General features: G+C 35.9%; 2 protein-coding genes across 2 annotated transcripts; both read right to left on the bottom strand.

Moving 5' to 3' along the window:
* Positions 1-1,779: 1,779 nt before the first annotated feature.
* On the bottom strand, positions 1,780-8,220 carry LOC132107773 (heat shock cognate 71 kDa protein-like). Its single transcript, XM_059513974.1, has 9 exons — positions 8,062-8,220; positions 6,224-6,433; positions 5,776-5,981; positions 4,745-4,897; positions 3,977-4,532; positions 3,690-3,892; positions 3,106-3,304; positions 2,753-2,985; positions 1,780-2,406 (listed from the first exon to the last, which is right to left on the bottom strand). The coding sequence occupies exons 2-9, from the start codon at positions 6,426-6,428 to the stop codon at positions 2,218-2,220; spliced, it is 1,944 nt and encodes a 647-aa protein (XP_059369957.1). The 5' UTR covers positions 6,429-6,433; positions 8,062-8,220; the 3' UTR covers positions 1,780-2,217.
* A 2,437-nt stretch (positions 8,221-10,657) lies between these two features.
* Positions 10,658-19,860, bottom strand: si:dkey-238d18.4 (TBC1 domain family member 15). The gene is made up of 10 exons (XM_059513973.1): positions 19,425-19,860; positions 15,808-15,993; positions 15,470-15,588; positions 15,072-15,175; positions 13,931-13,998; positions 13,225-13,371; positions 13,053-13,143; positions 12,824-12,972; positions 12,570-12,711; positions 10,658-11,343 (listed from the first exon to the last, which is right to left on the bottom strand). Exons 1-10 carry the CDS (start codon positions 19,669-19,671, stop codon positions 11,181-11,183), a joined length of 1,416 nt encoding a protein of 471 aa, XP_059369956.1. The 5' UTR covers positions 19,672-19,860; the 3' UTR covers positions 10,658-11,180.
* Positions 19,861-22,383: the final 2,523 nt, after the last annotated feature.

The raw sequence follows: 22,383 nt of genomic DNA, 5'->3' as shown, positions 1-22,383 counted from the left end.
ATTTGATTGGTCAGCCAACTCACCTAACCTGAACCTCACAGAGAATCTATGGGGTATTGTTGTGAGTCATAACCATCACAAAAAAAAAAAAAAATCTCTTGAAATATTTCAGTTTGTGTGCAATGAATCTAGAATATAAGAAAGTTTGCTTTTTTAAATTAAAGTTAAATTAAATAAAAATTACAAAAAATAAATAACTTTTCCATGATATAAGTAACTTTTCCTGTATAACTTCTTAAGTGCTTTTAATAATTCTGTTGGCATTATGTCATGGTTTATTTTCATAGCAGTCACAGTGTTATGAAGTCACAGTTCGATCACTGGACTAATGAATAAATATTCAAACACAGAAAAACCTAAACTGTGAGACATGAGACTTAAGCTGGTGCTCTAGTCGAATCGACTGATTTCATTGATCCATCGGCGAAAGTAAGAGACACGGGTGTAGACTACTGGACAGGATTTGTGGCCCCAGGAAACGATGCCCACTTGGTGCCAAACACCTGAACTCTCACACATCAGAGGACACCCAGAATCACCCTGCAGTGGACACACAGACATCAGTTATCAACATCGTGAGTTCTGACCCTTTTTATACTGTCTGTGAGCTGCTATTTCACATATTTTAATTAATTTAGTTTTTTTAAATTTTATTAAAAGCTTGTGTGTAATATCTTTACACCTGACAAGACGACACTCCAGAGGCTCTAGCACAGATCATGGCATCTGTGATACTGTTCCTGTCCCAAAACTGCCTACACTGAGCTTGACTCACTATTGGCACAGTGGCCTCCTGCAGAATTTGAGGATTTGCTAAAAGCAAGGGAATAATGCGAGACAATAAGTGTCTGAATGGTTGAGCAATTTATCTACTAATTCCAGGAGTTATACATAGGTACTGAACACGTTCTGTTGTAAACCAGTGATAAGAATTGCAGACTGACAGACAGTTTCAGTTGCGCCCCAGCCAATAATAACACAAAGTGTCCCAGAGTTATACACAACTCTGTATAATGACATGGGTATGACACAGGTATTACAAGGAGAGGGTGACTTATGAGGACATAACCCATGTGCCCATTTTTCAAAAGGCTTATAAACCATACAGAATTATTTTTATTTTATTTTTTTTGAGAAAATAAAAATGCACAAAGTTTCCTGTGAGGGTTAGGGTTAGAGGTAGGGTTGGTGTAGGGCCATAGAATATACAGTTTGTACAGTATAAAAACCACACGCCTATGGGATGTCCCTACTTTTCACAAAAACAAATATGCGTGCGAGCATATGTGTATCTGTAACCTGTAATCAATATTTTCATGAAAACTCACCCAGAGTGGAAGCCACCAAACGAAGATAATTAGTAGATAATGATCCAGATAATGTTGTACACAGGCACCTAATGTGTTGCTGTTGTTCCCATTAGGTCTCTCTTCTGCTTTATATTCTCTCTAGCATCTGTTTAATTTTGCGATTCATACAGATGCTTTCATGCAGTTATGAGGAGCTCAGGAATGTTTGTATTTGACATATGAGGAAAACAAAACAAAAAAATGCCAGTATTATTTTCCTCACATGCCAGACTGTAGTAGGTAGGTCAGCCAAACAAAAACAAAAGAGATATAACCAACTTTTCTTTTCTTTCTCCATGAATGCATTCCATTGCAGAAATTAGAGTGATGCATATAAAGCAGGCTGTTCTGAAATATTCTGAAAACTTCTAACAGATCTTTACATTCCTTTTAGCACAAGATGAGACACAAGAAAACATGAGACAAGATATTGAGGAAATAAAACACTTTATTTTTAATTGAGTCATACAAGAAACACTGAATGAATGAATGAATGAACTGTAAAGCAGAGGTGTAGAAAACCCTCCCTGTGGAATAATAATGAATAATGAGTATTAGAGTTAACTGAACAAGTTACAAGGCCTCACCTCAGCTAGGTATTTTGCTGTAAATATAGCATGACTAACCCTGTAACCATTAAATAATAGCATACTGATATTATTACGAATCTGAAATCATGATGCTAAGTTCATATGCTAATGCTGTTTCATGAGTGCCATATTGCTTTGGTCACAAGCTATAAGTTGGTCTCATCTGGCACATCTGACCAATGTGAGTTGATAATAAGCCTGTTTGAGATGCAGCAAGTTGATGTAAATCAGATTTTGAGTTGGTTTCTGTCTATGTGTGAGCCTAAATGGTGTCAAGTTTAGTCAACTTCCTCAATGGTAGGACCAGAGGAGGATCCACTTCCTGCCCCTCCAGGAAATCCCCCAGGCATTCCACCCGGCATTCCACCTGGCATGTCACCAGTGCCCTGATAGAGCTTGGTGATGATGGGGTTGCACACTTTTTCCAGCTCCTTCTGTTGGTGCTCATACTCCTCCTTTTCTGCAGTCTGTGGCAAAATACATAAAATTAACTGTCTTGGAAGATGCTCTAATGCTCTTAATCCAGTGTTTCCCATCCCTTTTCCTGGAGGCATACCAACAGTATTTTCCAACTTTTCCTAATCTAACACACCTAAATCAACTCAGCTCATTGGTATAGACTCCAGGTCCAGAAACAGATGGGTCAGATAAAACAGACATGCCAAATAAGCCGGTTTGACTTTCCCAAGGTAGGAATATCAAATAAAATTCCTTCAATTACATAACCATACCTGAAAGGGATAGCCTTAATTTCATAAACAAGTGTAACTGTAGATTGGCATGCAAGCTATGCAGTTCTTGGTTGTAACCTACCTGGTTTCTGTCCAACCAGGCTATGACCTCATTGCATTTGTCAATTATAATTTTTTTGTCATCTGCACTGATCTTGTCCTTCAGCTTGTCATCCTCCACAGTGCTCTTCATGTTAAAGGCCAGCGACTCCAATGTGTTCTTGGCAGTGACCTTCTCCTTCTGGGCTTCATCCTCTGCTTTGTATTGGTCAGCTTCCTGTACCATACGTTCAATTTCTTCCTTGCTCAAACGACCTAAAAGTAAAGATTAGTAAGAAACTCACTGTGAAAAACAGAGACCATTTTTGATCTTCAGAATAAAGTCGATAAGTATAAAGTCAACTTTTTATTCAAAGTCAGGGCAAGTTATTTTACCTTTATCATTGGTGATAGTGATCTTGTTCTCTTTGCCAGTGCTTTTGTCCACTGCGGACACATTGAGAATGCCATTGGCATCAATGTCGAATGTAACTTCAATTTGTGGCACACCACGAGGAGCAGGAGGGATACCAGTCAACTCAAATTTGCCAAGAAGGTTGTTATCCTTTGTCATTGCTCTCTCTCCCTCATATACCTAAGGGTAAAAAAACAGGATCATTAAATCAGACTCTGATTAGCTGGAATGACTTAAGAATTTCTGGGTGAATTTCTATCAACATCTCAGTTGTTTCAAAGACATTCCTAGTCCATAGTCCAGCATGTGTGGTGTTTTGGACGCTGGTTTGTTGGTGCCCCTACCAGGCTTAACAAACTTTCCTTACAGACCTTAAACTAGCTTTATTGGTCAAGCAGTTCCATTCATTCATTATAATTTTTTATTGCTGGTGAACAACATGACTATGAGGGCCCACCAGCTAGATGTGCACCAAACCATCTTGGAAATGGAAATGGATGCTGGTCTGAGAGGCAGGGAAAGAAGACCAGGAAAGTATGGGTCAACAACAACAACTTTCATTTACCTGGATCAGTACACCAGGCTGGTTGTCCGAGTAGGTGGTGAAAGTCTGTGTTTGCTTGGTGGGAATGGTGGTGTTCCTCTTTATTAACACAGTCATGACACCACCAGCTGTCTCAATGCCCAGAGAGAGAGGAGTGACATCCAGCAGCAAAAGATCTTGGACGTTCTCCGATTTATCACCTGCTAAAATGGCTGCCTGGACAGCTGGTGAAATTTGAGGAAAGATTAGTATGTCATAAAGTAAAAGCAATTAATAATCAAAATAGAGTGAAAAATTGAACCTCTTACCCGCTCCATAAGCTACTGCTTCATCAGGGTTGATGCTTTTGTTAAGATCCCGGCCATTAAAGAAGTCCTGAAGCAGCTTTTGGATCTTGGGAATGCGAGTGGAGCCACCAACCAACACTATATCATGGATCTGCGCCTTGTCCATCTTGGCATCCCGCAGAGACTTTTCCACTGGCTCCAGTGTACCACGGAAAAGGTCTGCATTAAGTTCCTCAAAACGTGCTCTGGTGATGGAAGTGTAGAAGTCGGCACCTTCATACAGAGAGTCAATCTCAATGCTGGCCTGCGTACTGGAGGAAAGGGTGCGCTTGGCACGCTCACACGCTGTCCTCAGACGACGGACTGCACGTTTATTGCCAGAGATGTCTTTCTTGAACTTGCGTTTGAACTCTGCAATGAAGTGGTTGACCATTCGGTTGTCGAAGTCTTCACCTCCCAGATGGGTGTCACCGGCAGTAGACTTGACTTCAAAAATGCCATCCTCAATTGTCAGAATGGACACGTCAAAGGTACCACCACCCAAATCGAAGATGAGGACATTGCGCTCAGCACCAACCTGTAGAGAATTTTGACCATAAAGCAACTGTTCAACCATTTAAACCTTACTGTGCTGAAAGTTAATCGGAGATGCTGGACAACAAAAACTAAATGCAGCTTCATTGAACCATCATTACAAGCCAGTTTAGCATGTTTACCAACCTCATATATTTAACTATTCATATTTAAACCACTGAACTAGGTAAAATACAGCTTAGGATATCTCTATACCTTTTTGTCCAATCCATATGCGATGGCAGCGGCCGTTGGCTCGTTGATAATGCGGAGCACATTAAGGCCAGCAATGGTTCCAGCGTCCTTGGTGGCTTGGCGCTGAGAGTCATTAAAGTAAGCAGGTACTGTAATGACTGCATTTGACACTGGCTGAAACAACAAGATCACATCATCATTAGCATGATCCTTATCCTGCATATGTAAAGCGTTCAAACAAGTTATTAGTGGAGTGATTACTAATGAAAGAGTCTTAATTATAATTACTGTTCTTTGTTTAAAAGTAATTTTGATTATGAAGAAACAATACATGCTTTCAGGGACATTTCTTGTAAAAGATGCAAGTTTGGAAGCAGTACAGTTGAACAAGAGTCTGGCTGACAATAACGATTGCAATCAAGTTCACATACTTCCTGTAACTGGCCTTATCTCCAAATATCTCTCATACAAAGTGGGGGTATAATTCTGCACAAAACAAACTTCAGTCTGTATTAGAGATTGTTGAACATGAAACGTGCGTGGCAGAATCAGATTTTAATCTGTGGTGAATTTAGAAAAAAACATTTTACTGCTGGCACCACTAAAAGATGAGATGTGTGAAGCTGTGTTTGCAGAACTTTGAACTTGTGCTGCAGAAAAATGTTAGTGTTCACCACATCACGTGTGTTTCTCTGTTTTGGCTTGGCATGTGTTAGCCTATCCATTATAAATTATGAACAACTCTCCTCACTTAGCATTGTTCAAAGTTCAGAGAAAGGTTTTAAATGTTGTAGTGCAAACAAATATAAATATATATTGTCTCAAAACAAAGGATGTTACTTAATAAACGGAGTACACAACATTTTCCAGTATTTTCAAAATGTCTATCTCATCCTCATAGCCTAGCCTTTTTTTTTTTGTGATCTAAAGGAAGATATGCTGTCTATAACTTAGTCTAGCATCTATTTATGCTTGAATGCACGTTATATTTAAAAACAAATTGGTCTGAAAGGGTCCTAAAAATAAAAGTGCTTTTGCATAGTTTTATTCACCTTGCCCAGGTAAGCCTCAGAGATCTCCTTCATCTTAGTGAGGACCATAGAGGACACCTCTTCAGGGTAGAAGGACTTTATCTCTCCTTTGTACTCCACTTCCATCTTGGGCTTACTACCATCATTGATTACCTTAAAGGGCCAGTGCTTCATGTCAGACTGAACCACAGGGTCATCAAAGCGTCGACCAATCAAGCGCTTGGCATCTGTTCAACCAATAAGATGCATGCAAAAGACAAAATGATAACAAAAAGAAGCACTTCTTTAAAATCTGCTGTTGGTTGCTGCTAACAAAAACTTTACAGTATGTACAGTATGTCTCACTTGACTTTTAGTATTACAATTAAATTAACTAGACTGCCATCTAATGGAGAACAGTAGCATAACCAATTTTTTTATGTCAATCTTGCATTCTTTTCCCTAAGAAAAAAAATATGAGCTGCCTTACCAAACACTGTGTTGTTGGGGTTCATGGCTACTTGGTTCTTTGCGGCATCTCCAATCAGTCTTTCGGTGTCTGTGAAAGCGACATAGCTGGGGGTTGTCCTGTTCCCCTGGTCATTGGCGATGATCTCCACCTTTCCATGCTGGAAGATTCCCACACAGGAGTAGGTGGTGCCCAAATCAATACCCACTGCAGGACCTTTTGACATCTTGCCTGGACCAGATGACCAATGGTGATTTTAGTTAAGTATCAGAATAACTGTTTTATTGAAAATGACACAAAAAAAATGTTTACCACATTGTATAGGCCTATGTGAGTTTACAAGTCACACCTTCAATGTGTTTATCTTTTTTATAAAGTCCTGTTTATATAAAAATATTGCATCCAACAATGCCATTACATGCAACAGCACTGGCTGGCATTTTGAGGCAAAAAGCACCACAGTGTAAAAAATATAAAATATTATATTTTATATTCTATATATGTATATATATATATATATATATATATATATAGAGAGAGAGAGAGAGAGAGAGAGAGAGAGAGAGAGAAAGAGAGAGAGAGAGAGAGAGAGAGAGAGAATTAAAAATATTGCATATTCAACCTGAATAAAAATAATAGGTATCAGGATATCATATATCAGTAAAAATATTAGCCAGTATTTTAAATAAAATAGGTGTAGAGCGAATGGGGCATGTTTCCAGCTCCACATTTGTTCTGCCACCCTAAGCTGTCAGCTGCTTTAGAAAGCACTAGATTGCCAGCTTGGCTGCATGCCATGACTGTGTGTAACAGCCACTGTGAGCTCTGTCAGTGCACACTGCTTACTTAATAATACTTATCAATCACTTGTTAATTTATTATAAAAACTCAATATCATCTTCTTTACTGTTAACAAAACATTTAAAAAAAAATAAAAACCAAGTAGGTCGGTATACAAGGGGGACCTGGAAGTTTTAGTCCTTCGCAGAGCAAATCAAATTAAGGATTTTAAGAAAATTAGAGGAGAAAAAACAAGCTGACAAAGAAACACAAAAGAAACACAAAGAATCTAGTGCTGAAAAGGGTCATGTGGCTTGCAACATCCACATGATAGCTGTGTCTGCATGTGTGGCAGATGTGAGGGGGCAAAATTAGTCTGTAGTTCTCAGAATAAGGGGTCACGCATACATATAGATTAATTGTAACGTTTTTTTTATTACAAAACTAAAACTTTAATTATAATAAATAATACTAAGTAAATATAATTAATTAACTAATTGCCCTGGGATGCACCTAATAAAGTTTTTACAATATATTATTGAATTGCAAATATATTTTTATTTCCCTTACAAGCATCTAATTAAGTGTTCATGATATATTATTTAATTGCAAATAATTATTTTGTTATTGTTATTTCATATAGTTTTAATTGCTTGATCACTATTCTAAAATGTGAAAAGGGCAATAATAAAGAACCACAAACGGTGTCTCCTTCTAGCACAGGGGTTTTCAAGTGACTCCTGGCACTTCCCCAGAAAACTTGGGATGTCTTCTTTACCCATTCGGACGTCAAGTTTCTAATAATAAACTTAAGTCACTGAAGTAAAATGTTTTTTCTTCTTGGAATTCCTTCCTGGTGCCACACTTATCACATTGTAAGTTTAGTTTGGGGTTTGGTTTAGATCATGCAACATCTCTTATTTGTAACAGTTTGCACATTAGAACAAAAGAAAAAAAGCTGGTAATAATAATAATAATGCAGGACTTCCAAACCAGACAAAATCTAAACCAGACAGAAGCAGACACAACAGACCGCCCAGCCAGGCTGATTGCAATCAAGCTTCAAAGAAAACTTTTACCTTCCTGGAAAAGTTGTATTTGTGAGGTAATGGAGTGTAATGTGTGTCCTTTCTCTAAGCACGCAGTCTGCCCTCGGCCAAAGCCCTGCTAAAGCTCGTCCTGGTGCCTTTTGCAGTCCTGCGCTGCTGGACTCAGAGGCAGAAACCCTGGACTCCTCTGTGTATATAGTCACGGCGGCCGGAGAGATTCCAGCATGAAGTCACCTGACCTCACAGTGCAGAGAAAGTTCCAGGCTGCAGATCTCATGTGCTCAAGCCTTGCCAGCTAAACGTCTGCCATTCAGAGCAAGCACAGAGAGGTAACAACCAACTGCTAACACCAGGGCAGTGTAACACAGAAGACATTTGTTTTCATTCATGGGTTATTCAGTCTTCATTAAGTACGACACAAACTCAATAAGTCCAGTGTCCTCATCTCATCTCTTATTTATTTTTTTATTATGAATTTTAAGATCTTTGTGTGGTGCTTTTTGCCTCAAAATGCCGGGTAGTGCTGTTGCATGCATAGATTAACACATGCTCTCATGAGATAAGTTCACCAGACAGTGTTAAGCACTTAAACACTTATGAATAAGACATTCTTTAATCCAATCCAAGTTCATCCAAAACGGTGCTCTCAGTGCACATGCTTTTAACTTTGTATATTATAGTAGGCACTAAGAATAAAAATCTTGACCTTCAGATAATGTTGGTAAGCAACCTTAGGGGGATGCATTAATTATTTTAAGAGCTGGTTTAGATTATATTTTGGCAATGTGTAAATAAGTTAAACATTCAGATTGTAACAAGTATTTATTATACATCAAAGATTATCACAACTATTAGGTTACAGCCAGGGTTGTAATTTAATTGGCAATTTTAGCCTCAATTAATTTATGTAACTACACAAATATTTCTTATAAATGTAAACATATTTCTTTAAGAATTTAAAAAAATAATTGTATTTTATAAAAAAAAAAAAAGAAAAAAAAATCAACTGAAGAGCAAAAGAGGAAGCCCAAATGAATTTATATAACTAAATAATTAAATATTTTACATTTATTAAAGGAAAATATTTATTTGGGATATATATATATATATATATATATATATATATATATATATATATATATATAAACTTTGGTTTATGATAAAAAACAAAAACAACAAATCAAAAAAACATTAAAATTGATTATAAATATTGGCCAACACGGTTGCATATTTAGCCTAAATTAATTTATATATCTATATAAATAAATACTAAATTATAATATTATATATCTGTATAAATTAATTACATGTTTTATATTTCCTATTAAATAAAGAAAAATATTTATTTGAGAATTTTCAATATTTACAATAACAGGATCAATCCTAAACTTGGCAAATAAAGTTAAAAATGACATATTTGTCTTCCCATAATGCTTTAGAAAAGGCCCAAAGGATGTCAGTCACTGTGTCACAATTTTATGGGAAAAAAACAAATGATCAATAAATGTATAAATTATGTGGATACAGGGTTTCTTGGCTAATACTAGGATTTTTGTTTTGTAATCAGTTCAAGAATAGAGCCATGCATCATAGCTCAGCTTGAACAGTGAACGTAATTTTTTAGACAAAATGGTACAAATAGTTATATTCACATTTAAATCACCACACTTTATTTCACAAAAAAAAAAACATTTAATAGAGCAGTAGACTATAGCAGTAAACTAGGCTAGCATAGCATAAGTGACTCACTAGAAACTGACAGCTTAAATTTCACACAGTAATCTTAAAATAAAACTCTCTCTCTCTCTTCCTAACACGCAACAGTTCATGAATGACATTTCATTTAACATTGCAGCGTCTATTCATTTTTGCTACATTAATTAAAACATAATAAACATGCTGTGCAAAATTTAAAATATAATCCAAACAATAGTGGACAGCATTAAAAATTACAGTTCCCGTTCCCCAAAAATGTTGATCAGTCATTGCATATCAAAAAACAACTTGAACAGCACTCCCTCACTAATTGTGTGATACTGTGTCAGTTTTTAATAAACAATAACCAAATGTGCAATATTCCATACACTTATATATGTGCCTCTTAAATAATGCAGTGTGGTCTCAAAGTGAAAGGTCTCCTGGTTCAACGTGCTATTTCTGTTCAGTACATACTTGAGCACTCTACGATTGGTAAGACAACACCACTGCGGGTCTTCTAGATCTTCTCAGAACTGAGACTGTGTTTCTATTATTATATTGTGCTCTAATGTGACCAATACGCAGGCACCAGATGTTTCTGAGACTGAATAATACTCACATGTCATATCTCGCTTAGATCAGCAGTAAGGATTTCAGCTTTCTGTTTTCTCAGCTGTAGCGCACTATAAAAATCCTGAATTTTGACATTGCATCCTTCACCTTATAGCATCTCTGTAGTCAATTTGCTTAAATTAGCTGAAAATGTACGCGTCCTCATGCAATCCAAGATGTTTGTGTCTTTGTGGGAACAGATTTGGAGAAATTGAGCATCACTTGCTCACCAGTGGTTTAAAGTTAAAATGCCTTAATTATAGATCTGTTTCTTACAAACACACAGTTTTCACCTCACTAAATGATTGAGTTATCAGCAGTTTGACTCTCAATTCTGACGGCACCCATTCACTGCAGAGGATCCGTTGGTGAGCAAGTGTAATGTTACATTTCCCCAAATCTGTTGTGGTGCAGAAACAATCTGATCTACATCTTGAATGCCTGAGGGTGAGTACATTTTAAATTTCCATTTTTGGGTGAACCATTCCTTTAATCAAGTCTTCAGTACTATCGGATATCTGTAAATTCCCAAATGCTCATTGCGTTTTCAAGCACAGTCAGGGTAAAATACATACAATTATTATTTGATTATCTTAGAATGATTAAATAAGCTTTTTGAGCTGTTCTCACATAAATTCTGGCACTATAATAGAAGCTTTATAAATTAAGATCAAATACTAAGGAACTCTCTGGAAGGAGTCCATCTGGTTCCTGTACAAAGTCCTGGTTAAAAGCAGCATCATTCTTTAGAATAAAATGAAAGTCCAGCTGGAACATTCTGGTAACAGTTTCTGTCAACAAAACAGTTTTCTGTAAAGTTCTATGCAGGCCTTCCGGTCTCAGGAGAAAAGGTTACGGAGTTGATATAAAAAGTGGTCCTCTTTGCTCTTGCGGATACGACAGCGACTGCTCAAATAGTCCCAGGCCGAGCGTTTGCAGTAGTTGTAAAAATGTTCCTCAGTTTTTTTCAGGATGCTGTTCAGGTCCATCTTGCCCTGCAGACTGACCAGGGACAGCATGATTACATTCTTGTGCTCCATGACTGAAAACAGCGCATTATACAGTAGCCTCCAAAACATATTACACTTAAATGTGACACTTAAATTATTGTGTTAAAAAAAAAAAATTTGGAAGTTGAAGAGTTGAAGACAGACAGTAATTACACAGCAAGAGCTGGATTGTTGTGATGTGGTGCGGCAGGCGTGAACGTGCGTGCGTGACCTGAGGTGAGGCCGACGCAGGTGATCAGATTAGCAAAGCTAGCGTTGTAGCATGCACGCCCAGCGAGAGACTGCCTGACTACAGTCATTATCTAAAGTACTTATTTCAGTACAAACCCAGCAGGCTGCTTGCACAGTGGATGTGTAATCTGCCACTCTCTATTTAGATCAAACAAAACGGGCCATTTACAGAGTTTTATGCAAGGAAGTGAGGAAAATTATTTGTGCGGAATATTGAAATCTCATGGACATCAGGTTAATGGTGGCCCATATATTGTGACCTTAGGATAGCATTGCATTGCAGTAAGAATTTCAGTGATGCTGGATGCTACACACATATAGCTTCCCCATTAAAAAAAAAACAGAAAAAAAAACTTTTATACTTAAACAAACATTATAAAATACATAAATTAAGGACTTAAATATAGTATATGTAATGAAATGATCCTGTTCAAAAGTTTGGGATTTATATATATATATATATATATATATATATATATATATATATATATAGCTACATATATATATATCTTTTTTTATTCATCAAAGTATCCTTAAAAAGTAGCACATGTTCTGAAAAAATATTAAGCAGCAGAACTGTTTCCAACTTTGATAATGAATCATCATATTAGAATGATTTCTAAAGGATCATGTGACAATGATCCTAAAAATTCAGCTTTGCATCACAGAAATAAATGATAATTTAAAGTATAATAAATTTAAAAACAATTATTTTAAATTGTAATAATATATCACAATATTACATTTTTTTCTGTATTTTTGATCAAATAAATGCAGGCTTGATGAGCAGAAGATATATATATATAATAAACTTGCATTAAAATTAAAATTGCATCAAAAAATTATAAATATTGGCTTGCCAGATAGCAATATTTTTTTATCTTTCAAGTTATTAAAAATGTCTGTTATAACATGTGATAACCCTGTCTGTAGAGATCAATTGAATCTACATTGCAATGACCCATAGCACTTCCACCTCATACACACCTGCTGGTAAACTGTATGAGCTGAACCTCGTTCCTGCAGCTGAGTAAAGCTTCTCTGTTCTCCAGAAGGATGGTGGCGCACATGAAGAGTTCAAAAGTGAAGTCTGTGTTTATGGCCTGGAGGTCCGTCACAGGTTCATCCTCTGGAGATCACAGACATAAATCCAAAACATTTGAAATGTATTAGTGTTTATCTTTCCCGGTTTAGAGTATCTGAAAGGGAACGTAAGAGAACATAGGGTTAAGGTTTGTTACCCAGGCTGTATTTGCGTGCCAGTCTCTCCTGATATCGAGCCCGATCCACCTGCTGTGAGATGAGCTCCAGGTGATCACAGCTGAGAATCTCAAACAGACGCAGAGCATCGCTGTGCTCAAACTCCCGCTGGAAAGCCAGCAGAAGCCACCTGGATGGAAGACAAAGAAAAAAGATTCATAAAATGATCGAAAGAGAAGAAAAAGAAAGCAAAAGAAAACAGAAACCCACCTGTGACAAAAAGTGATTTTTTCCATGTTGTCTGTGACCAGATGAGAGTGTAGCTGAGGATCCAGCTCTTTCAATAAAGCAGCTTCCAACTCTGAGAAACAGCATTTGACCAGCATTACCAATTGTAGAATTATTAGTGCTAATACCAGATCTAAACGCTTTGGAAACTCACCCATTTTGCGATACAGTCCATCAGCGCAGAAGTCTTTGGAAAACTTCTCCATGTAGCAGGAGAAGCTCCAGTAGGTGTCCACTTCTGAGTGCAGTACCTCCAGAAAGCGACTGCACAAATCATTCATACCCTGAGCGTAACTTACTTCTGCAGACACCAGAGAAACAAACTGATGATTAATAAGTTAGAAAATGAGCAATTTAACCACTAGATGTCGCCCTACAGCAGCAAACAAAAATCTGAACACAAACAGCCAAATAAAAGTGTTAAATAAAGATTTAACACGTCTTATTCTCAACAAGGATGAATTTATTTGCTCAAAAATACAGTATAACGTCAAAAAATTCAAATATCTGCTTTCTATTTTAATATATTTTACATTTTAATCTATTCCTGTGATCAAAGTTGAATTTTCAGCAGCCATTACTACAGACTTTAGTGTCATGTGATCCTTCAGAAACCATTCAGATTCGCAGTTTCTATTATTATCAATAATGAAAACTGTTGCGCTTCTTCATATTTCTGTGATCTCTTTTTCACGATTCTTTAATAATAATAATAATAACAAAAAACAACATTTATTTGAAATAGAAATCTTTCAAAACTACTATACATTTCTTTACTATCATTGTAAACAATTTATTGTATCTTTGCTAAATTACTTCATTAATTTTATTGACCCAATATTGTATTTACAACCACGTACCTGGGTGAAAAGCAGCATATGTGATTAGGATATCTCTCAAGACAAGCAGGTTACCCAAACCTTCATTCCTGTGATGAAACACAAGTGATTAGAAACCCTTCTGCAGGCAATCCTTTATTCTTCAAAATGTAATTTAATGGAAGCATTATTAGAAGCAGGTATGTACTGTATGGTTGTATCAAAGTTGCTTTTACTCTGGTAAAACACTCCCATTCAATGCATTTAGGTTATCATTTATATTTTAAAATTTGGTCTATTGTTATCAAGAAAAGATATAGATAAAGTTGTGTTTGTTGTTGCAGCAGCAAAATAGCTTAATTTTATATTAGTGTAATAAACACTTTTATTTTAAATAAGAGAACCATTCTTTTATTAAAAAAAAGTTTACAATGCTTAATATGCTATGACCTATAAATTTGAAAATACTGTATAAATCACCTTAAAAAGTATTAAGCACCCATATTCTTTCTAACATATTATCTATATTTTTTTAACATCTTTATGTTTTATGAATAATTAATCTGCATGCCTAAATTTGCAATTTATGTAATTATAGCATGACTGTTTAGAAGCCAACATTTCTGGGGTTTTTTATTTTGTATGCACTTGGATACTGAAGTATACTTTCAAAGTGTGCTGAGTTGACTGTACTAAAAACTAGTTACTGGTTAACCACAGTATAGTTATTTACTTTGAGCTCCAAGGTTATTTGATAAATTGGTGTGGCAATGTTTGTTTTGCGCTGGCAGCTCACATTAGTGATGCAAAATGATGAGGCAACTCCTTGTGGTTTATTTAAACAAACATGAGAAAGATACTTTCTTCAGCAATAAAGATAAAGAATACTGAGGAACTCTGCTTTTTGACAAAAGAATCCTTTATTTCACCTACACTGTGCAAGAACATGGGTTGTACATCCAAGACAGAAATTATTTATTTAGCCATAAAGATGAATATTAAACCCGGAAATAAAAACAAGGAAATGAGCAACTTGCAACTTACTTTAAAGATTTTTTAATATTCAACTTTAAAAACTAGAACCTTTTCCGAATTTTGAACTTAAGTGCTTTTTTCCACTATTCCATGACTGGCGTTTTCTTTATTTAGCGCATTAAAATGCACAAATGAAACGAGTTCTCACCGGTAGTATGGAAGATCTCGATCGGTTCGGGGAACATCTTTGTCAATGATGCGTATGGCCTCCTGAAGCTCTTCCAGGTCAAAGGTTACTCGTTCAAATAGCACCTGCACATTAAAAGTCAGCATGAAATCAACATGGATCTGACTTAACTTCTTATGGTCTGCATTTCTTTCTTCGGTGGAACACAAAACAAGATATTTTGCCAAACAGGTTCAGTTCTCATCGACTTCTATAGAATTTTTAAATTAATTTTGAACTTAATGGGGACCGATATATCTTCTTTTGTGTTCCACAGAAAAAAAGAAAGTCAAACAGGTTTGGAATGACATGACGGGGAGTAAATAATTACAGAATTTTCATTTGTGGGCTGAACTATCCCTTAAAGCAGGTAGTTTTACCTGAGCCTGCAGCTGCAGAAAGGACATCTTCTCTCTGGCCTCTTCTGACTCATACTGCTGTTTTTTCTGCTCTCTGTCCTGCCTTTGGTCGAAAAACTTCACTGCTGTCAACAGTTCAGCTAAAAAAAAAAAAAAGAGAGAGAGAGAGAGAGAGAGAGAGAAAATAATATGTATTTATTATTATAATTTGTGGTTTAACATCACCAAAACTTGTCAGTTACATATATACCAGAGGTTTTTAATATCAAGGCTGAACATTTTATTGCAGGTAGTACGAGCTGATATGGGGCAACCGTTACATATTAAAAGTGTTTGTTCTGCTCAGGAATATCATTCACCATCAGTGCCATTAAGACGCAGACGAACGGCTCCAGGAAGCAGCTGTTGCCACTTCCTCTTCATGACCTGATAGCGCACCGTCATCTGCTCCAGCAGCAGGGGGCGCTCCAGAGTCGTAGAGCTGCAGGGGTACATGCCAAACAGAAAACGCCATACCAGACCGCGTTCATCAGGTGACACGCCACCTGAACCACACAAACAGAGCACAAATCACACATATTAAGATAATACACTTAGAACACATACGTGGCTTGAAATGTGCTATTTAACAATGGACCCTTTTCACAGACTGTAACAACATGCTTACAGTTATTAACATCATAAATCTAGTTTTTATATATTGTACTTCTCAAATTAAACCGCATTAGTGTTTCAAATACAATGGTTTAGGATTGTGGATTTTTTTTTTTTTGCTATTCGAGCAAATGTGAACGTAATAATAGTTGATGTAGTTTTCGCTCACCACTATAGAGGTTTACCCAACTCTGACAACTTCTTCTTCTGAGAACCACGGAAATGTTCAAATGACTGATGACAGTTCCTTTTTATTGACAAGTATACTATTTTTGAGAGCTGTAATTTACAGAAAGTTATAAATAATAAATAAATAATGAAAAAGAAAAACAAAGAATGTAATGCATTACAGAAAGAGACAAATACTAATAACAAAATGTAATTAAACAAAATGTTCCTGTTTAAGTAAGCAGGGTTATTATAGTTAACTACAAACAATAACGTTTTATTCCACTCAAAATTTCTGTATTACCATTTAAAGCTGTTAACTGATAACTCGCTTGCAAAGGAATGTCAATTGATTTTGTCAGTGTCCTTAAATACAATTGATTGGAAAGCCAATGCATTAGCGTTAAATGAATAAACAGTTTAAACAAATGTATTGACTGAACAAACAGCGTCATCACTGTTAAGATTCCAACATGTAATTGCATCACTTTAAAGGAATGTGTTACACCAGAGAGAACAAGTCAAACCTCAGCGTCCGCATCACATTAGCAATTCAGCATTTCACAATGAGCTGGCACAGTCGGGACCGAGAGAGTTTGAGGGTCCACACGGAACAAAACAACCTCTAATCCCCTCCTGTATCAGCTTTATACCCTTCTTACAAAGCTGATTATGTAATTTGTTCGCTTTGCACAAATTTTCATGTCACTGACTAAGAGGAATGTGTTTTAGAGATGAGAGGCCTTCACACGCACAGCAGAAGATACACTGAAGGACTGTTGTCGAAGGTCTGTGCTGGAAAATCAGTCCAGCTCGGAATCATGTCATATGTGTTTAAACATTACTGATGTAGTCAGGTTTACATCACACTCTTGTGTTGTAAGTTTAGGAAGTGTTGCTGAATATTACGCTTCAAATGTGAGTTGATCTCATGAACGCTGATAGGTGCAGATCTGAGTTACTTTAAAGACCCACTGAATGGATTACAACAAGGCCATCAAAAAAAGTTCATAAATAAATAAATAATAAAAATACATTCATCACTTAAAATAAAGAAAAAATACACAGCTGCTAAAGTAGACTGGAGTACAAATATTTTTAGACCATTTAAATTGTACTCACAAAACAAAGATGCAACTATTTCTTTATTTAATATTTCAATTGAAATGTATCCACCTTCAAGGTGTAGATTAGTTTCTTTCCTCATCTGGACAGATTTGGAGAAATGTAGCATTGCATCATTTGCTCACAAGTACAGTAGATCATTTGCATTGAATGGGTGCCGTCAGAATGAGAGTTCAGAACATCACAATAATACACAAGTTATCCACACGACTCCAGTCCATCAATTAATGAATTGTGAAGTCAAAAGCTGCATGTTTGTGACAAACAAAACCATGATTAAGATGTTTTTAATATCAAACCATTGCTTCCAGCTACGATACATAGAGAAAAAGTCATCTTGTTTGAATCAGGAAAGAAATATACACAGATCAAACACTGCAGTTTGGACACTCATTCTGACGGCACCCATTCACTGCAGAGGATCCACTGATGAGAAGCAATGCTATCTGTTTAAATCTCATCTACATCATGGCCTGAGGGTGAGCTGCTGCTAGTACATTTTTGACCTACTGCACACAAGGGGCTCAGGGATAGTAAATTTGCTCTAATAACTGACATGGCTAATTTGCAGATATCTGTGTATAATTATTTCATAGAAAAATGAAACACACCTACTGATAAAAGATCTACTACTCCAATGTGAAACTATGACAGCCGCTTGTGAAAGGTTGCCTCTAGTCTTGTTTGACTTTAAAAGAGCATTGCATTCGACTAGAGCCATGACGTCTGTTGTCATATCTTTAGTATGACTAATCCTGTTAGCATGAATCTTATGATTGTAGTTCTACGCAGCACAGATTCTATAGCTCTCACTATTACTGAGAGGCCATTCTTCATCTGTTTGTTGGGAAACAAATCACTTAAACAGCACTTGAAAAGAAGAGGACTTTGAGTGAGCCAGTAATTCTAGACAGTCATCGAGTTGTTAATTACTTTGAATAGAATAAAATGCTAAATCGATTGCTTGAGATAACAGCATTTTAGCAAATACAGTACACAAACACATTTGTTTGTTTATAATACTAGGGATTTCCATTGACATCTGTTGTTTTTATTTTGACCTAATTATTGAATTAGTTATTTTTTCCCCTAAACCTTACACTCACACAAGCCCTTCTGCATTTTTATTTTCATTAAGACATATTTTATTTATGTATATTAAGCCATTTATCTAAATTTGGCACAAAAAGAAACACAAAGTTTATATTAAGTTTCTTAGTTTGAAATCAATCTTAGATATCAAGCAAGACACATGATTCTGCTGGACTTTTTTTTCATGATTTATACTTTAAGATCTTAAATAGAATCAGTAGTGGAACTGGCAAATTTTTAATGTGAAAAAATCTGGATCTGTAATTTTGGTTTAAAGATGCTGTTGTGACAACTTAATCCACAGCTGGATGAGAGTTCTGAAATTATAGTAGTAAATTATTTCATCCCCCATCATCAGCTCCATCCATAATCAGTCAAGAAATGATTCTTTCCCATCTGAAAATTGCCTTTTAACCTGTAAATCTTTTATGTGCACATTATATTTGACCTACAACTTATACTGCACTGTATTTAGTCTTGTTTTCTAGCAGGCTATAAATATCTGAAAATTCTTGAATCAAGATGAATTTACTGTTCAAGTAAAATTACTGAAGGTATCACGTCTTGTTTTCTGAAGAAGAAAAAAAAAAGAAAAAAAAATCTAAATTTGTGTTAGTTTTTCCTTAATTAAATTGATTTTTTGGAGATATCATTGCTTGTTATAAGCAAAAAAATATAAAAAATTTGATCTTGTTTTTTTTTTTTTTTAACAGGACGTAATATCTTAAGTCATTTTACCTTTCAAGTAAATTTATTTTGATTCAAGCATGTTGTGATATTTTGCCTATAATAGAAAAAAAGAGACAAAAACACTAGGTAAGAATTTATTTATTTATTTTTGCAGTGTGTCACGTTAGGAGACTGGTGGTCATGTTTAACAGTGATTGATTTATAGTGGCCTAACCTGTTCAAACAATATGATTAAGTAGGCTATTACCGTTTTTAAATGTATGCATCCTGAGCCTGGATTCGTCCACTCGCCCCTCTGCGTCCATCACTCCCGGCAGCGAGATGCGCGCGCACGCAGACTCAGGTGAGCTCACAGGTGCGACGGACCGACAGATGCTGTTATTCCCCGCAGAAACGCTGCACTTTATTCCCTTAAACTTCCCACCGTGTCCATTACTGTCCAGATGGGGTTTACATTTCCCTTCTACATGTGATTCATCACAAGATGCGATCATTTTGTTTGCAAACTCTTTCTCTCAGGCATTGAAATTGTCGTGAGGTCACGAGGCGATACAATCCTCAGGTAAAAAGTACTCGGTGGTGTCATAGAAAGCTCATTGTAGACGTAGAGGAAAGTGTTTAGATAGTGAGCACACCCCTCCTCGTCCTCCCTGTCATATGACTCTCTCTCTCTCTCTCTCTCTCTCTCTCTCTCTCTCTCTCTTTCTCTCTCTCTCTCCCTCTCTCTCTCTTTCTCAGGCCCCTGGAGCTGAGACCGCTGTGGCTATAAAGGTCAACGCCTCCCTCTTGTGGTGAGTCGCTTTTGCACTTTCTCTCTTTAGAAATGTTTTAATGTTGTTTGTGAGAAACACATTCACCATTAATATGTTTTAACTTTAAACCGTTACTTTCTGGCAAAATATTACATAATCCTCTCCACCAGCATTTGTTTAGAGTTGTTGTAAACTGAATATTTTTTATTATTATTTTTTAAGCAGTGCTTTGTCTGAGCATATTTCTCTCTTGGTTCAAACAAATTGACTGTGGACTATTTTTATTAATTAATTTATTTTTTAGACAGCTGTTCGGACTCTCATTCTATGGCACCCGTTTACTGCAGAGATTGATTGGTGGGCAAGTGATGTAAAGCTAAATTTTTCCAAATCTGTTCCAGTGAAGAAATCTCATCTACATCTGGCTGACCACAGTGAGCACATTTTCATTTTTGTGAGCACTATTCTTTTAACTATGCATTAAATTAAATACACCTAATATATCACAACTTTCTTTTAGTTTAACCACAACTAAATGTGTAATCACACTGTGTTAGATGAGGTTAACAAGGACTTTAATAATAATATTTATAAAATAATATATATAATACAATAATATAATTATAATATAAAATATTCATCATCATCCTACAGCTGGTAAAATACTGAGACATAAAACCGAAGAAACTTCTCCATGCCAATTTCCATTGATTTTAATATTCACATATACCTCTCAGTGATCAGGTTATGCAGTTAACGCCTACTGCATGTAAGCTAATGCTTTTTCCCAAAGACACTGATAGATTCTTATTGAAGTTTAACAAATCTGTTGGTGACTAAACCGCAACTGACTGGTTTCAGCAGTTATGGCATGTGCTGTATGACCACATGGGTTTCAGTATAAATATCAAATCTCACATGAAGGTGGTATACGAGTGCATTTTATGTTAAAAACAAAAAACACACAAAAAAATATTTCCCCTGGTACAAGTTAACAGAAAAAATGTTCCTGTGAAATGAATATAGCGACGGCTCGTCATCTAAAGACCCCGGTACAGCACCGTGTGGGAGCAGTAATGCACACACAATGATTCAGATCTTTCACAGTTATTAAACTGAAAAACTGAAGGGTGTTTTGAATATGATTCGAAGATATATTAAGGTTTTCATCTTTCTTTACAGCATTGTGCTGTAATTCACCTCTCTGTATGCACTAGATTATTTTTATTCAGTTACTATACCCCCCCCCTCCCAAAAAAAAAAATAAAATAAAATAAATAAATAAATATATATATATATATATATATATATATATATATATATATATATATATATATATATATAATTTTTTTTTCTTTTTTTTTGGGAGGGGGGGGGGGTATAGTAAAACTGTAATATTATGAAATGTTATCACAGTTTAAAGTGACTGTTTTCTATTCAATACATTTGTAAATGTAATTTATTCCTGTGATGCAAAGCTGGATTTTCAGCATCATTACTCCAGCCTTCATTGTCACATAATCCTTCAGAAATCATTCATAGTGTGTGTGCTGTTTCTTTTTTTTTTTTTTCGATAATTTTTAAATGTAACATTTTGAATTAATTTATATATTTTTTCTGCCCCTTACTAATTTCTATTATTAAACTGTTTCAGATATGACTGAGCTTATATTTTATAAAAAATAAATTGTCAGTTTAAGCACTTTGGATCACCATTGTTTTTTTTGTTTTGTTTTTTATCAAATGTGATATATAAATAAACTTGTCTTTCATAGAGGAAACAGAAGGGTTAGATTTAATGAGGAGAAAAAAGTGCAACCGAAGTCATAAATATAAATACAACAAATTTAGACAATAAAACAATTAAAACAAGAAATAGGAAAAACAAGTATACTCTGGATTCACTCTCCACTTCACCTGAAAAAAATGAACAAAATAGAACTAAGAAACAACTAGAGAAACTTTAGAAATGATCTAAATTATAATTTGTACCGAAACACAAAAGTTCCACTGTCGTGATAGAAATGGATGCAACATTATCCTCACCTGTCTTATTGAAGGTACACAGTGGGCTGCCTTTAGTCACATTTTCAGTCCTCAAATGTACAAAAAGTCGCGTCCCAGTCCCATAGTATTGCTCATGTGTGCCATTAATTCTGCACAAGTAATTACAGTAGAATCTGCCAGTGTCGTTGAGCTCTAGGGATGTCAGAGTAAAGCTCTGGCGCCAGTGGCTTTCTTTTTTGTCTTCAGAATGTCTCCCGCTAAACTGAGTGACTTTGTTGATGCTGACATATTTCCCATGTCTGTTCTTGATGTACCAGTTTACTAAACACCTAGCCTCCTGGATGTCTCCTTGAGTCTGGCAGTGAATGGTGATGTTTTCTCCGGGTGTGCTGTAAACCTCACCTGGCCACTGCTTTACCCAGTTTTGAGTGTGAGACTTTCCTGCAA

Source organism: Carassius carassius, chromosome 28 (assembly GCF_963082965.1).
Source record: "Carassius carassius chromosome 28, fCarCar2.1, whole genome shotgun sequence".
In the NCBI taxonomy this organism is placed as follows: domain Eukaryota; kingdom Metazoa; phylum Chordata; class Actinopteri; order Cypriniformes; family Cyprinidae; genus Carassius; species Carassius carassius.
The sequence above is the reverse complement of the archived record's forward strand: the minus strand, read 5'-3'. Positions and strand labels throughout refer to the sequence as shown.